General features: G+C 45.8%; 1 protein-coding gene across 4 annotated transcripts in view; it reads left to right on the forward strand.

Annotated features, from left to right (window-relative positions):
- The window catches only part of LOC135902333 (midasin), a 369755-nt gene that overhangs the window by 279202 nt on the left and 74218 nt on the right, over nt 1-16335 (forward strand). For all 4 annotated transcript variants that reach the window (XM_065432311.1, XM_065432313.1, XM_065432314.1 and 1 more), the window contains 2 exons: nt 8066-8160; nt 12024-12123. In XM_065432311.1, the coding sequence (XP_065288383.1) occupies nt 8066-8160; nt 12024-12123 (195 nt within the window). The remainder of the gene's footprint in view (nt 1-8065; nt 8161-12023; nt 12124-16335) is intronic.

Raw genomic sequence — 16335 nt, forward strand, 5'->3', positions numbered from 1 at the left:
CATAAAGTGACAAAAAAAAAAAGCATTTTCCATAGGTAAACATTCATTGTTTATTCATGAATACAATGGCATTGCATGAATACTTAACGTAATAATTAAAGAGTAGATACACTGGAATAGTGTATATAACGAAGCAAGCAAAATTCCTCTTCAAATTCTTGTAGAGATACATACTGCAGTAGATGCAAAATGAATATACTGAAGTAACTGTGACTCCGCCTTCAACTTTGTTATAACGAGGTTTTACTGTATTTTGATTTGGCACTTGGGCAGTAGTCTGCTTCGAAGGAATTGCCGCTCAACTCACGTAGAAGAGCAACCAGTGTGCACATCCATAGCCTAACCAAACCATGTAGGTTAGTACAAGCAAGAGAACTTGATGGTTCAAAAATAAGACAGACGAGTCAGAAACTTGCAGTAATCCTTTGTTACATCGTCATTAAGGGGCCATTGGTTTTTGTTATTCCCAAGAAAAGAAATGCAGGCATAGCAGCATTATTCGTATACAGTGGCATAGTTTGTATATACCAATGAACATATGTATGTCACCCCTGTGAGCAATAAACAAGCAAGCATCTAGCGATGACCCTTTGAGAGAATATAAACCAGATAGATATGAGTTTTTGTGAGTGCGACAAATGAACCAAAACTAACTGCCGATCTGACATGGGTGCACAAGCGGTTGCCGACATGTTGGCGTAAACAAGCCGTGAAATTAAAGCCAAAAAACTATGGAGCAAAAAAAGAAAAATTCCTTGTATTCATACAGGGTGGCGCACTTGCTGGACAACAGAGAGTTGAAAAATTGGTGCATTCTTCAAATAGACAGACAGCATTGCAAATTGACCATTTGGGGCTTGTTCGCAGCACTGTATTTACGTCTTTGACCCTTGAAGGGTTAACAATATTGCAGTGAGGAAGAACACTAAAGTGGGTCAAGCTCTCCTGCACTGTTCTCGGGGAACACCGCTTGTGCGGAGAGTTCGTGCCCTGCGCTGATGTTCAGCCCAACCACTGGTGGCTAATAAACGCCCTTACAAGTGGTGGAGGTTGCTTTGGCCTACAACTTCAACCCTGGAACTTCGATCCCGCCTGTACGCTGCACTCAACCATGCCTGAAGATGCATCCCAGCAAATGCCTCCTACTCCATCCAAGCAAGCGCCTCCTCAGTTGGTCCTGTGCTTTGGTGTGCCTCGCCACAGGGACCCTCCCATTTTCAGTGGCATGAACAACACCGACATTAAGGACAGGCTGATGACATATGAAAGGGTAAGCGCCCACAACAAATGGGACAATCCCGCCAAACTGAGCAGCGTGCTCTTCTATCTCGCGGGGGTCGCCAGTCTCTTGTACAACAATCATGAGACAGACTTTCTGACGTGGTCTTCGTTCAAGACCCTCTAGTGGCTGGGTTTGGATGCCCTGCTGTGCACACACTACGAGCGGAATCACGTTTGCGAGAAAATGTGCACAGCAGCCGGGTGAATCATTTACCAGCTACATTGAAGATGTACTGGACTTGTGTAAGAAAGTCAATGCGACGATGTCGGAGTCCAACAAAATCAGAAATCTCTTAAAAGGGATAGAGGACGATGCTTTCAACATGTTGCTTGCCAAGAATCCTCAGTCCGGGACAGACATCTTCACTCTATGCCAAAGCTATGAGGAGCTACACAGGCAGTGCTTGTTGACTCGTGGCCCTTCCTCGCGTGACAACCTCATTGCTAGTTTGGCTACCATCTCCGACCAGTCAGCGTTGCTTGCTGAAGTGAAAGCGCTCGTTCTGGAGGAAGTTGCACACCAGGTCTCCTTGATATCCTTTGCTCAGCCACTGCACCTCCAACAGCCTGCATTGAATTTTATGCCTCTGCTCCACTGCGTGATTGAGCAGGAAATCGCCAAGGTCTTGCCAGACCAGAGCCAACATGACCAGAGCCAACCACTAAGCTACGCTGATGTCATTGCACCACTTCAACAAGTCCCGGTGGCTGCACCACTCAGCTATGCTGAAGTCGTCGCGAGGACCCAGCCACTCTTCAAGTATGCGTCTCTGTTCTGCCAACTTCTTGCCTAAGCCCCGACTAACATCCGCTGTGCAGTCATGTCAGCAGCCGCCTCATACAACGCATCCTGTGACATGGATGGATCCTGCCCCAGCGAGCCAGTGGCTTACTGCCGACAACCGGCCAATGTGCTTTGGATACAGCTACGCCAGTCACGTTGCACGTTTTTGTAATAGTATGCATCCGCTTAGGGCCGCACCGCCCATGACAGTCCAGTCCAACCGTTTATATTACGGTGCCCATTGGCTATGTCGCCAACATTGCACCCGATGACAACTACTAACCGTTCACCGTCTCCACGCCATCGCTCACTGCTGCCGATGCGACCTTGCCATGTAACTTAGGACGAGGAAAACTAATGGTCGCAGTCCAAGAGACAAAAGCTGCGACAACGTCAAAATGTGGAAGTCCTCACTGCAGTCCTTCGAACATAACCTAAGTGCTTGTTGATGGTGTTCGTGCATCTGCACTCGTGAACACAGAAGCCATCGTACATGTTATGAACGCTAAGCTTTGCCGCTTAGTTCGAAAAGTCACCACGCCCCTTTCTGGACTGTCGTTCCACACAGCCAGTGCTCAGCATATTCACCCCTTGGCAGCTTGCACTGCTCGTGTTGTCATAGCCAATGTTCTATATGCCATAGAATTCATCATGATTTCCTCGTACTCTCATGACATTATCCTTGTCTGGGATTTTCTCTCACGCCAGAATGCTGTTAGTCATTGTGCATGGGGCGAAAGTAACTTTCGCCGATGTTAGATTTGCCGCTCACCGATAGCTCTTCGCTTTCGAGGAAACTAATTGTCGAAGCCAACACCCACATTCCTCTGAACACCTAAATGGTCATGCCCATGTTCTGCAGCAGAGTGTCAGACGCTGTTGCACTGCTGTCTCCATATGACCGCTTTCTCACTCGGAAAGGTCTGTTGCTGCCTTTTGCGACAGTAGACATCACACAGGGCTACAGCACCATTTGCATTCGCAGCCCATTTCCATACCTTGTGTTGCTGCTCCGAGGGGGATGTCTTGGCAATGTAGGAGCAAACAAAGACATGCAAGTTATGGTCATGCCCAGTGGTAATTACTGTGCTAGTTCCAGTGTGCTCAGTGCTGTTTCTATGTGTGACCCATCACCCAGTCATGTGTTCAGTTCTTCTATTGCCAATGCTTTTACACTGGTCCAGCGGTCTCAGCTTTTGTACCTTCTAGAAGAATTTCCGTCTTCTTTCAGTGTAGGGCAATCTTCCCTGGGTCGGGCGCCAACTGTTTCACATCGCGTCGATACTGCCCTGCAACCGCCATTGCGGCAACTTCCGTATCGTGTATCTCCTGCAGAACATCGTGGAATCAACGAACAAGTTGATGACATTCTTCGCCGCGAGCTGATATGACCTTCCAACAGTCCATAGGCATCCCCTGTTGTCCTAGTTATGAAACAAGATGGTTCTGTGCAGTTTTTTGTGGAATACCGCCGCCTCAACAAGATCATTCGCAAGGACCTCTACCCTCTCCCATGCACAGGCGATGCGATTGACAATCTAAAAGGCATAGAATTCTTTTCATCTCTATATCTACACGCGGGGTATTGACATGTTCCCATGGCAGACGTCGATCGGCCGAAGACAGCTTTTCTCATACCCAACAGCTTATACGAATTTAACGTAATGCCTTTTGGACTTTGTAATGCTCCCACAACGCTTGAGCACATGATGGACACAGTTCTGCGTGGCTTGAAGTGGCACACATGCTTGTGCTATCTTGACAATGTTGTTGTTTTTGCTCTTGACTTCACCGCACACCTTCAATGGCTTCGGTCTGTTTTGACATGTTTAACAAGCGGAGGACTACAACTAAACCTCAAGAAGTGCCGATTTGCTGCTCAGCAGCTGACAATTCTAGGTTACATCATATCCAAGAATGGAATTCTCCCCGATCTGGCCAAACTGCAGGCCATCGCTGAATTCCCTAAGCCAACGTCCGTCAAAGAATTGCACAGTTTCGTTAGTCTGTGTTCCTACTTCAGACGTTTCATTCACAATTTTGCTGTCGTCATATCGCCCCCGACGAAGCTACTTAGAAGCAACGGGCCCCTCACTTCATGATCGTCCAAGTGTGACGAGGCCTTCGCAAAGCTCTGTCGTTTGTTAATGTCTCCTCCAATTTTGCACCATTACGACCCGACAGCCCCCACGGAGGTGCACACAGATGCCAGCGATGTTGGCCTCGGCGCTGTTTTTGCCCAGCGCAAACGGGTTTCCTGAATATGTTGTGGCTTATGCAAGTCATATGCTTATGAAAGCTGAGACAAGTTACACTTTAACAGAAAACAAATGCCTGGCCATCGTTTGGGCTCTCACCAAGTTTAGGCCTTATTTGTATGACCGGCCATTTGATGTAGTCACGGACTATCATGCACTACCGTATTTACCTGCATAATTTGTGCCCTCGCATAATTTGCACACCCCTAATATTCAGCCAGCCTTACAAAAAAAAAAAATTTACTCACATATTTTGTGCTCCCCGTCCCGCCCAAGCCAGCTTGCATGCGCGCAGAAAGACTTTGGACGGCCGCACCCCTCGCCACGCAGGCGAGCACAGTCATGCACAAGACAGGCTGCGAGTGCGACGTCCCTTCTTCCGAGGACTTCGTTCTTTTCTCCGGAAGCCCCCGAACTACAGTATTCTAGGGACCGTACCTGAACATGCGAACCTGTTCACGGGTTGTCGGAACTGCTCAAGCGTTTGCCTCCCCCTATTTCCTCTTCTCTCCCGCCATGAGGATAACCTAACCTAACCTAATGCAATAGTGAGTGAGAATGGCGTCTCGTCCATTTCTATTAAAACAACGGACTGTGAAAAGCAACACTGCGTGGTTATGCTTGCCGTGACAACTGATGGCCGAAAACTACTGTCGTTCGTGATCTACAAGGGGAAGACATTGCCCAAATTAAAGGTTGAAGGCCGTATACACATGCGTGCCCAAGAATAAAGGCTGGATGAATAAAGAACTGATGAATGACTGGCTCGACACTGTCTGGGGTAAGCAACCAGGGGCCTTACTGCGACTGCCATCACTGCTGGTGCGCTCGATAGTCTCAAAGGCCATTTCGTGGACAGCGTAAAGGAGAAGTTGCGGGACACGAGGACCAACCGGGCTATTATCCCGGGCGGACTAACATCTGTTCTGCAGCTTGTGGGGTCCATGTCCACGCCGTGCGCCAACCCGCCGGGAAAGAGCGTCGCTGCACGCGCGGCACGTCCGTGCTGCTTGCTGTCTCGAACCCAAGAGAGAGCGCCTTGTCTCTCCCGTACCCAAGTAACCCTGCCGCAGCGCAACACTAGCGCCATCTTTCGGACTGCGCTTCAACCACATCGGCCATGCGGACGTCACGCAGGCCACGCGGCGAAGCGGGATTACAGGAGACGCGCTATGCGGGAAAAACATCAGGGGAGGCGCGAGGGTCGCGCATCCCCACAAGCTCTTGGATGTCTCCATAAATAAACCCTTCAAGGATTACGTGCGCAAGATGTACGTGAAAGGGATTGGCCAGCAAAGAGCATGGGCTCACTCCCACTGGCAGAATAAAGAGACCGCCACTAGAGATGGTCTGCGAATGGATACTCGCAGCGTGGGACCTGGTTTCTCCCAGTATTGTCAAGAAGAGCTTCAAGAAGACGGGGCTGTTGAACACGCTCGACGGAAGCGAGGACGATGCGCTTTGGGAGGGCGGTGACAGCGGCCGCGATGATGATTCCCAGTCGGACCTGTCGACCAGTGATTCTGACAAGAGCATGCATGACCGGATCTGGCTGGTCAAAAGTACGTGCTAATTCTCTTAAACAAGAACCCTTCGTTTATGCTATAATTTTTTTCTTTTTAATGTGTATACTGCGCGCATTAGTACATATTGCACATTATTTCGGATGTGTTCGCAAGGTCTCCGCGTAATTTGCACACCCCCTTTTTGGAGTTCTAAAATTGCGAAAAAAAGTGCACAAATTATGGTAAATATGGTGTGTTAGCTGTCATCCTTGAAAGATCGCTCAGGCCATCTATGACTACAATATCCGCGTGCTGTACCACAGTGGACGCCCTCATTCTGACACCGAAGCCCTCTCGTGCTCACCCTTGCCTGATGACAATGCCGGCTGCTCATTATCCCAATTTACCACTTCTTTGCTCAACCTTACCACCACCACGTCTGCGCAGCACAAGGACCATTAGATTTCCTCTCTTATAGACTTGCTTTCTGGTTCATCAGCACCACTAACCACTTGCATGCTGCATTGTCAAGCTCACCATTTTGCCATTCGCAACAAACCGCTTCACTGATTAAATTATAACCCCGACGGGCGCCAGTGGTTATTAGTAGTACCTCGCAGTGACCGTTTCAACATATGCGCAGCTTTTCATGCCGATCCACACTGTGCACACTTGGGAGTTTTCAAAACTTACCAGCGCCTTCGACAGCGGTACTACTGGCGATGGATGTACAGCTATGTTCGAAAGTTTGTTCGTTCTTGCCCCGATTGTCAGCACCATAAATTTCCACCCCACCACCCCTCCACCACCAGCTGGTCTGCAGTGTCTATCTTGCCTTACCTGGCCGTTTGGGCGTGTCGGCATCTATATATATGGGCCCCTTTCCCTGACATCGGCTGAAAATCGCTGGGCCATTGTGGTGGTTCACGACCTCATGCGATACACCGAAACTGCTGCTCTCCTGGCAACTACAGCGCGTGATGTTGCCTCCTTCCTGCTTCATTGATTCATCCTGCATCATGGACCATCTGAGGAACTGTTCAGTGATCGCAGACGTGTCTTCTAATGCCATGTTGTTCATTGCACAATTACGGCATACCATCAAACAGAATGCTTACAGAATGCTTAAACCGCACGCTCGGCAACATGCTTGCAATGTGCGTTGCCTCCGACCTCACAAATTGGGATGTCATTCTACCCTTCATAACCCATGCATACAACACCACCACTCAGAACACCACTGGCTTTTTACCCTTTTTCTTACTGTACGGTAGGCAGTCGTCGCACACCATCGACACAATTTTACCATACCGGCCGGATGCGTCTGAATGTGCACCCCTTTCTGCCACAGCAAGATGTGCTGAAGGGTGCCGAGACCTCGCACAGGCCTTTACCTCCAACGACCAAGAGCGCCAGAAGAGCACTCGCAGTGTCACCACCTCTGTACCCACCTTCGTTCCTGGAGCGCTTGTGTGGCTTTCCGTTCCTTCCGCTGCGCTTGGGCTCTCTTGAAAACTACTGCCCAAGTATGAAGGGCCATACTGTATCGTTGAGCGAGCATCCCCCATTAACTACGTGATCTAACCCATCGAACCGTCTTCGGACATGCGCCGTCGTGGACAAGACATTGTTGACGTAGAACGCCTCAAGCCATATCATGATCCACTCATATTGAGGAGCTGTTAGGTCACCGGACGGCGCCCTTTTCGTTCCTAGGGGTTAATTGTAGAAAGAACATTATAGTGGGCCATCCTCTCCAGCACTTTCTAGTGGGTCTAGCACTTTGTCGCTGTTTTTGGCAAGCACCACTCATGCTGAGAGTCCATGCCCTGTGCCAACGGTTGGCCCAACCGCTGGTGGCTAATAAACACATGGACAATAAAATTATGTTTTGCAAATGTGCAAAGGTGATCTTTCATATAGCTTGACGTTACTCATTATTTGTAAACATCTGTGGAAAAGTTATAAAAATCCCCTTGCATGGTTGACTTTTCACTCCTGACAAGCTACGGTTTTCGATACTTATTGAGCCATGGCAAATTGACATGTCAGACTTGACAGCATGCTTGCAGAATGTGTGGAGTGTTAGGCTTCTAGTGCCACCTCGTGCAATATTCTTCGCATGTACATTTTCATGCTCCTGCTAGGTTTGAGCTTTCTATTTACAGGCATTTAGTTCACATCTGTTTCTGCACTATTGATGTTGATTGCTGATGGTTGCTTTGCTTCTTGTGCAGGACTGGGAAAAAGGGGCCCACAGGAAAATTTCTATTGCCCCTGAGCTAAATGCACTCACGCACTTGGTGGTGCGGTGGCGCAAAATGGAGTTGCAGTAAGTGCTGGTAGCTGAATACCGCTATTTCAGGTCTCACCTGTGTGCATTGAAAAAAAAAAAATAAAAGAGAAGAACTGAGAGACAGGGTTGAAAGGCGCACTCCAGTAGGTGCTAGGGAGCTACTTTTACAATCACCTATTATTGTAATAGGACATGAAACAATAAAAAGTACAAACAGGACAACAGCGATGCTCTTTCCTGTCCTGTTGTTACTTCATAATGTTTCACGTCTTATTACACCAATAACAGGTATGCAACAACCTGCCGAGAAACACGTAGTGATATCTTTGACAATTATCTTGAGCCTTTTTTTTTTTTTACTCAAGACTTTCTGACTTTTTTTTACTTTCTGGACAGTACTCATTCTCTATGTATGTGTACGTTTTGTTACTGTTATTTCTCTTGCATACATGGCGTTCTGTGCTTTGGCTGAGAACTCCAGTTTTATTGCATTGGCGTCATGTTCCAGCCAACTTTAGCCTGCTTCAGGTGCTGAAAGAGAATACAGAACTTGTGATATTCCACTTGCACCACACACATCGTTCCTTTGTCGAGCATGATGCACTTTGCTAGAGTACTGACACGTGAAATCAGCATTAAAGAAAAGCACTTTGCATCATAAGCAATGCTTCACGAGACACTGACCACAGCGTATTTGATGGTATAACCATACATGCAGGCAAAATGAACGCAATAAAAGTTCGTTTATTCAGATTTTACGGGACCGAAAGAAATGTCTGAATTATCTGAATGTCGAATTGCCGAGGGTATCAAAAAAAACAAGTGCTTACTGAATCAGCACAGGTCCTTTAAACCCTAGAAAACCCTTGAAATTGAAAAGCATGTTTTCAATGCCTTTGAAAGTCCTGTAATTGTTTTTTTCTCCCTTGAAAACCCAGTTTCAGTCTAGGTTTTCTTTCTATGGTAGATCAGTGTGGACCCAGCAAACTACCCATTTTAGAAACAATGATATAAAAATTTAAAGCCAGCGTGAGTGCACATGCATTCCACTTTGTACAACTACTTATGCAGAACTGGAAAACCCCCCCAGTGAGCAAGAGCGAGAGACACTGGCTGTTTGTGCTTGTTCCCTTCCCATGCTTACGTTGTTTTCTTCACACCTCCCTAGGAACTTAAAGTGATCAAGACTCCACATTTCCATTATAATTTTTTTAATCTTGTGCACAAAAGCTATCTGTAGTGCTTTGGAAATGTTGTTATAGTTAAATATTCGTACATCAGATGCCGCTCTTCACCCTTGAAAAAGCTGTGACAGGGCCTTGAAGGTCCTTGAATGCCCTTGAATTTTTGTCTCTAAAACATTTACGAACTCTGTGAATGAATAAACAAAACTTGTTTCTATTTAGCACAAAAGCAGTGCGGAAGCTGCAATTCTCGTCATCTTGTGATGTATTAGCGAACGCAGCTCTGAACGACTCATGCTTCTTTTGCAATGTGGTCATGGCACAAGATCCAACTCATAATTTGAGACCTGCTTTTCAACACTGTGTGCACATCCTGATTATTTTTTTGCCAGTAAGCTCGTCAGGAACAGAGTGTTCGCCCATCGTGATGTAGCCGGCAGGTTTTATGCCAGCGTGCGGGCCCACGGTAGAATCACTGTTCATCCTCGACGACTTCCTCTATGTTTGTGACAGTGCGCACACATTGCGCTGAGTGAAAATGAAACTACTGTTTGCCGTAACTGCTGCAGACGAAACCGTGGCCGCTATTAATGCATTCATGGATGGCGGCCACGTATTTTTGAAGACATGTGGCAAACTCGCACACCGGGTCTAAATGAAACTACTGTTTGCCACAACCACTGTGACCGAAACTGTGGTCACTATCGACGCGATCATGATAGATCTAAAGGCACGCGGACAATGTGGCGTCATGCGCAGCAGTAAACTCAAGAATAAACGCACAAAAATGCATGAAGCATTCTGGCGCTCCTGTCGTTCTTGTGCAATAGCGATGTGAACTCCACTGCTTTGTTAGAGTTGGATGCAAGTGCCACTTTTGCATATTTCCATTATACATTTACTGTGCTCTGCTCTCACCGCGCTCTGAGAGTGGTCCGAAGTGACTGGTGTGAGGCCAAATACATCTGCATTAATAAGAGTTTGATGCCTGTATACACCTGTTGGGACCAGAGGACAAGTCGAAATTATCTCAATCTATTGCGATAGCAATCATATGGCCACTCCAAGCAAATATTTGCCATCACCTGCAGCATCGCCATGGGGCACTGCATATATTTAGGTATAATTATGCTATAGTCGCGGTGGCGGAGTCCACGTAAGAGCGTGGCTGGCTTCGCTTAATTTGTACCACCTATCTGAAGATATCGTCAACGTAGCTTGAAATCATATCATTCGTTGTGGACTCCCAGATTCATCAAAATGAATTGTTTTCTCATTCGAATTTTCTTTTTTCGATTGCCCGAAAACTTTCAAAATTCTTCGACCCCTTTCCATGTAAGAAAATTGACCAGTGACTGCACTTATTTGCATAAAAGGTTGAATTTCAGTACAATGAAATTTCGATATAACAAAACAAATAGCTGATTTTACCTACTTCTTCATATCAAATTTAACTGTACCAGGTCTTATGTTCTTGACTAAATTATTTCTCAGAATTTTGAGAAGGGCAGCCCACAAACAAATGTCATAAAACATAACATTCCCAGTGCATGCCTTTTATCTTAAGTCTTCTCAGACTATAGATATTAAAGTCAAAGACAATATCAGTACTCAGACCTGAAAATTATGTCATTTTACTGCCGCGGCTCTTTACGGGCACCCTAGTGGCACCTTTGCGATGTCATTTCAGGCCCTACATGGTGTACTAAAGCTTCTAGGGGTGCTATAAATTTTGACAAACCCATATATGTCAGAACTCTACACCTTGCTGTCGCAGTCAGTGCTTCGCCCTTCTGGCGAAACTGAGGCTCAAATTACCATATTTACTCGATGGCACCCCCTTTTTTTCAAGATCGCGATGCCCAAAGTGAGGGGGGGTGCTTAGATTCGGAAAATCTAGAATGACTCCCCCCCCTCCCTCTTTTCGCTGCGACATCACGACGAGACGGGTGCGAGAAATAACATTTTATTTTGCAAACATTCAAAAGAAAAATCAGTGCACACAGTGAACCTACCGCTTGTGTCGAATGCTCAGTTACTATCACTGGCACTCGAGTTTGTCGCACCGCTTGAACCCCCGCTCTCGGTATCCCACAGCAGGTCGACTTCCGTTCCGGCGAAGTGGTTTGTGATCGAGCAGTCCTTAAATGATTTGACTACAACGTCCACTTGAACCCGCTTCCAATCGTCCGAAATCCACTTTGTGATGGTTGATGGGGGCCTTTCTGTAGCTTTCACCATACATCCGTACAGTCCGGCTGTACGGAGTACTCGCGCCGCGGGCGCCGTGCCACCTCGGGGCTCCGACGGCTCCGGCTCGATGACAGAGTGAGCAAGGGCGCTTGGCGGCCTTGGCTATGCGCGCTTCCTAACAAATAGGGGGTGCTTAGATTCGCATGCAAACTTTTTTCCAAACTTTCTCGCGAAAATAGAGGGGGGGGGGGGGTGCTTAGAATCGCGATATACGGTAACAGGGTTTTACTGTACATCAGCATGTCTCTTGTCTCCTTTTATCATGAGGCTGCAGACTACTTGTGGGGTGTACACTGAGGTTTCCATATGTCACAGCACCCACATGCCCTGTAGCATGAGCCAGTAGAGCTAACGAATAAGCGTCCCAGCAGCATACCTCAGCAGGTCTATCAGCAAGCCATCACTCTACTTTAACAATTATCCTCCAATGATTCCTGCTCTTTTTTTTTGTGTAACTTTCAGCAACTGGTCCCAATGTCTGGATGGAGTACTCAAGAAGCTCCAGGAGACAAGTGCTCGATGGTGGTTCTTCCTGTACCAGCTTTTGGCACCTGTTGTGCAGGTACAGTCCTAACATTCTGTGCTAGCCCTTTTCACCAGATTTGTTGTTTTTCACTAATGTGCAATACGAGGTGGTTTTCTCAAAGAACTAAACATGCATAAAAAATAGGGGTGCTAATCTAATCCAATACGAGTATTCGAGAAGAAGGACCTCCAAATATAAAATTAGGTATTGAATCTTTTCTCATTTCTAAACAAAGGGAAATATGAAAGTAGCACAGAGTCTTTTTGGCAACAGAAGGCTTATTCAGGTTATTTTATACATTTAATACCCTTATCAACTGGGTTTCAGCTGAACTGAAAAGTTTGTAAATGAGAATCAAAGGAAGAGTAACTGTTATCTAGTGCACTATAACAATGACAGTAATTAAACGAAGAAACAGCATGTTGCCAGGTGCATGTCGTAGTGTACCATAATGCTCACTGAAAGAGCTAAGTGCATTGCCATAGAGCACCGCGCATCATTTTAAAGGAGTCCAAACGTGGCGAGATTGGACAAATAGTGAATAGCATTACCTACTGTGGCGGACTTGTGTAAGGGCCGCACTTTTTGTTTTCTCACACTTTTGAAGAAGTGCGGCCCTTTCACAGGACCAAACCTTTTGGTCTAAATAGTGCTGGCACATCCTTGAATTGTGCACACCCCGGATCCCCTTGTGCACCATTGTTTCCGAAGTCAACACGCAGCTCTCGTCATCTGGTAGCAGCACATAGAATTATGCAGCGCCCAAAAATTCGACGATGCGAATACGGCATTGGGGCACCAAATGTGGTTTCTTCTCCATTAATTTTTCTTTCTTTTTTTGAAATTTTGGGCTGCCAAGTTGGGGGTGCAGCCCTTACACAGGTGCGGCCCTTACACAACTGTAGTACTTATACAAGCCTATACAGAAAATCTTGACAGCAAATTTGTAGGCAGCCTAAAGCAAGACATGCTTGTTTAATAACTGGTAACTATTGTGCATCTCCATGAGTTCACTTAGGAACTCATGTGTCTACGCAATGACCGCGGTTCTCCTGCCGCAGAATTCTGAAGAGTCACCTGAGTGACCGTTTGCAAAAACAGTTGCTGCCCATTAGTGCCCGAATGGAATGAATATTTGACAAATTCAAATAGAAAATTCTCGAATCGAATACAGTCGAACCCAACTATATCGAACCCGTTCACATCATATTATTCTATATATCGAACAATTTCTGAACACGGTATAGTTACAATGAGTATAATAGCAAAAATTACGCTTACATCGAACAAAAATAGCAGCAGCTCCCGATATATCGAACTTCAAGCAGCGGAAAAGAGCCCCCAGAAGTTGGCTTTCCCTCATGTGGCGGGGAAACTCGGCGGCGCGGCTCCATCCAACCGCTCTCCCTCCTGTGACCGTGCTGCATCGGGCGAGCCGTTGACACCCCCCTGCAAAAAATTGTCCTGGCCCTCCCACAGCGCTTGCTGAGACACCTAATCAGAGGCTCTTGTGCCCTCGTCGTGCAAAATGATGCAAGTGCGAGTCATCCCGCTGCTTTTCTAGTTCATTGTGATTGTGCCTTGTGGGCCTTCTCCCGCAGTGTTGTGATGAAACAACAGAATTCGCTTTTTGTTGGGAAGCTCGAAATCATAAATCGGATCGAACACGGTGAGAAGTCGTATGTCCCCGCAGTGTGCAAGATTCTGAGGAGCACTCAGCACAATCTTGAAGAATAAGGGAGAGATTAGGGCTAAAGTGGCCAAACTCGTGACCCGGTGCCTGTGGCGCCAGACGCGTATGCATGGCCGTGTACAAGAAGTTCATCAAAAATTGCTTCAGACGTGCCGTGCCGTCTTCCGCATGCTCGGTGATGACTAAATTCTGATGAATGCGATGAACCCGTTGCCGGTGTTGCCGAAGTTTGGAGCGAGCTGTCGGAATTTCCGGAAACTGTTGACAAATCAATGGTTGTCGAGTTTGCGAGTGCAGATGACGGTGTCACGACCACAGAGGGCCCGAAAAGGAAGACTGCATTGCCAGCATTGTACCAAGCACAAGTTAAAGTGGGCACAATGAGGAAAGCAACGACGGTCCTTTGCCCACATTCTCCGAGGTGATTGGTGCACTTGCACTAGTCCAGTGTGTCTGCGCGAATGTGGAAGGTTGCGGCCTCACCTTTGCAACTGTGCAAAGAGCGATGGAACGAAAATTGCTAGGCATAACATTAAGAGACAGAAAGAGAGCGATTTGGATCGGAGAGCAAACGGGTATAGACGATATTCTAATTGACATCAAGAGAAAAAAATGGAGCTGGGCAGGTCATGTAATGCGCCTCTTAGATAACCATTGGACCATTAGGGTTACAGAATGTCTACCAAGAGAAGGGAAACGCAATCGAGGACGACAGAAGGCTAGGTGAAGCAATGAAATTAGAAAATTCGCGGGCACTAGTTGCAATTGGTTGGCGCAGTACAGGGGTAATTGGAGATCGCAGGGAGAGGCCCTCATCCTGCAGTGGACATAAAACATGATGATGATGATTAATAAAAGATGAAGGAAAATGTCACACAATTCGTTTCATTCACCTTTATTTCACTGCTGAAATAATATCTCTACTGAAGCCAGTACACTGTGAGGCGTTATGGCTGTTGAACTGCTTGAAGTTGAGCAGTTTAATAAACAAATGAAGACATCATCTGATCTGTCGCTACTTTAGCTAAACATTCACAGCCTGCAGAAGCACTACAACAAACTGCTTCACTTGAAGACGTCCTGTAAAGCATGCATTCCATGTGATTTCACTATCTGAAACGTGACTCTGTAACTTCTCTGACATTCCTTATCCTATACCAGGCTACCAACTTGAAACGACAAACAGATTGAACTTGTTGTCAGATCAGGCGTGCTGTGCTGGCGCATGGAGATGTAGCACTTTATATTAATGCATCAATATCTTACTCTGTCAGACACAACATCGCCATTACGTCAGACTTACGTGAAACTTTCTTTATTGAAATTCAACCTGATTGTACCGTGAAAGGCTTGCTACCATAGTAGACTAAGAAAAGGACTGATAGGAGTCATACATAGGTCATCTCTTAACAAAATGGAACATCTTTAGCAAGTACTCTGAAAACTACTCAAGACCTACATTAAACCTAACACTCATGTCATTTTGCTGGGCAATAGCAATATTGATGTTGCTCAAGTTTACTAATTATTTGTATACTAATTTACTTGCTCGTGAAGGCGTGTTGCAACTAATAACATTCGCCACTCGTATAACAAGCTCTTGACAAAGTATACTTGACCACATTATAACTAGTCATCCATCACCAATGTTTGTAACAGGCACCATCTCATGTTACATTAGTGGTCATTTGCCAGTTTTTTTCAATATCGAATCCGGCTAATAAAACAACAAAATCTAAAGTCACATGCACAATTTACAACATTTTCCACTCCTTAGTGTACGAGCACTGGCAAGAAATGTATTCTGCAGGATCAACTGATGATAAATGTAATGCATTTATAAACATTTCCCAATGTCACATGATGGCTGGAGAGACCACAAAACAGTTACCAGAACTAATCACATATGCAAACCATGGATAGCTACTGGCCTTTTGCACTCCATTGATAATAAGAATAACTTGTATAAAAAGTTAGTGACAACTGCATAACAACTGACAACTTACTAAACTTGTGGAAATTTCAAAATGTAACTACAGGTGACTCTCTTTAAATGGAACCTCAAGGGACGAGGGAAATTGGTTCCTTTTATCAGGAGTTCCAATTTACTGAGAGACATTGCAGAGAGCATTGCATGAATACAAAACCAACCAGCCATAAGGATAGTGTTCAGTTAGGTGACAGTTCCGTTTAAGTGATTTCCGTTTATTGAGACTCTGCTGTCAACAATTCAAAATTAACACAAGCAAATAATGACAGTAAAGCAACAGGGAAAGTTTTTGATGAAGCCCTCATCAAACAAAAGATGGCTAACAATGTGCCAGGAATTCTTGATGATGTTACCTTTACAACTAATAATACTACTATACGCAATGCTTTTAATAATCGCTTTGCTAACGTCGGTACTACCAACAACACAATTTCTTGCAACACTGAAAAATAAATAAAATAAATAAATGTAGAGTGAATAGTGGTGTTCCACCAGGATAAATTCTAGAGCCATTTTTGTTCTTAACTTACATTCAAGATCTGCAATCCGTTATATCTGAAGAATG

Source organism: Dermacentor albipictus, chromosome 5, assembly GCF_038994185.2.
Source record: "Dermacentor albipictus isolate Rhodes 1998 colony chromosome 5, USDA_Dalb.pri_finalv2, whole genome shotgun sequence".
NCBI classification, from domain to species: Eukaryota; Metazoa; Arthropoda; class Arachnida; order Ixodida; family Ixodidae; genus Dermacentor; species Dermacentor albipictus.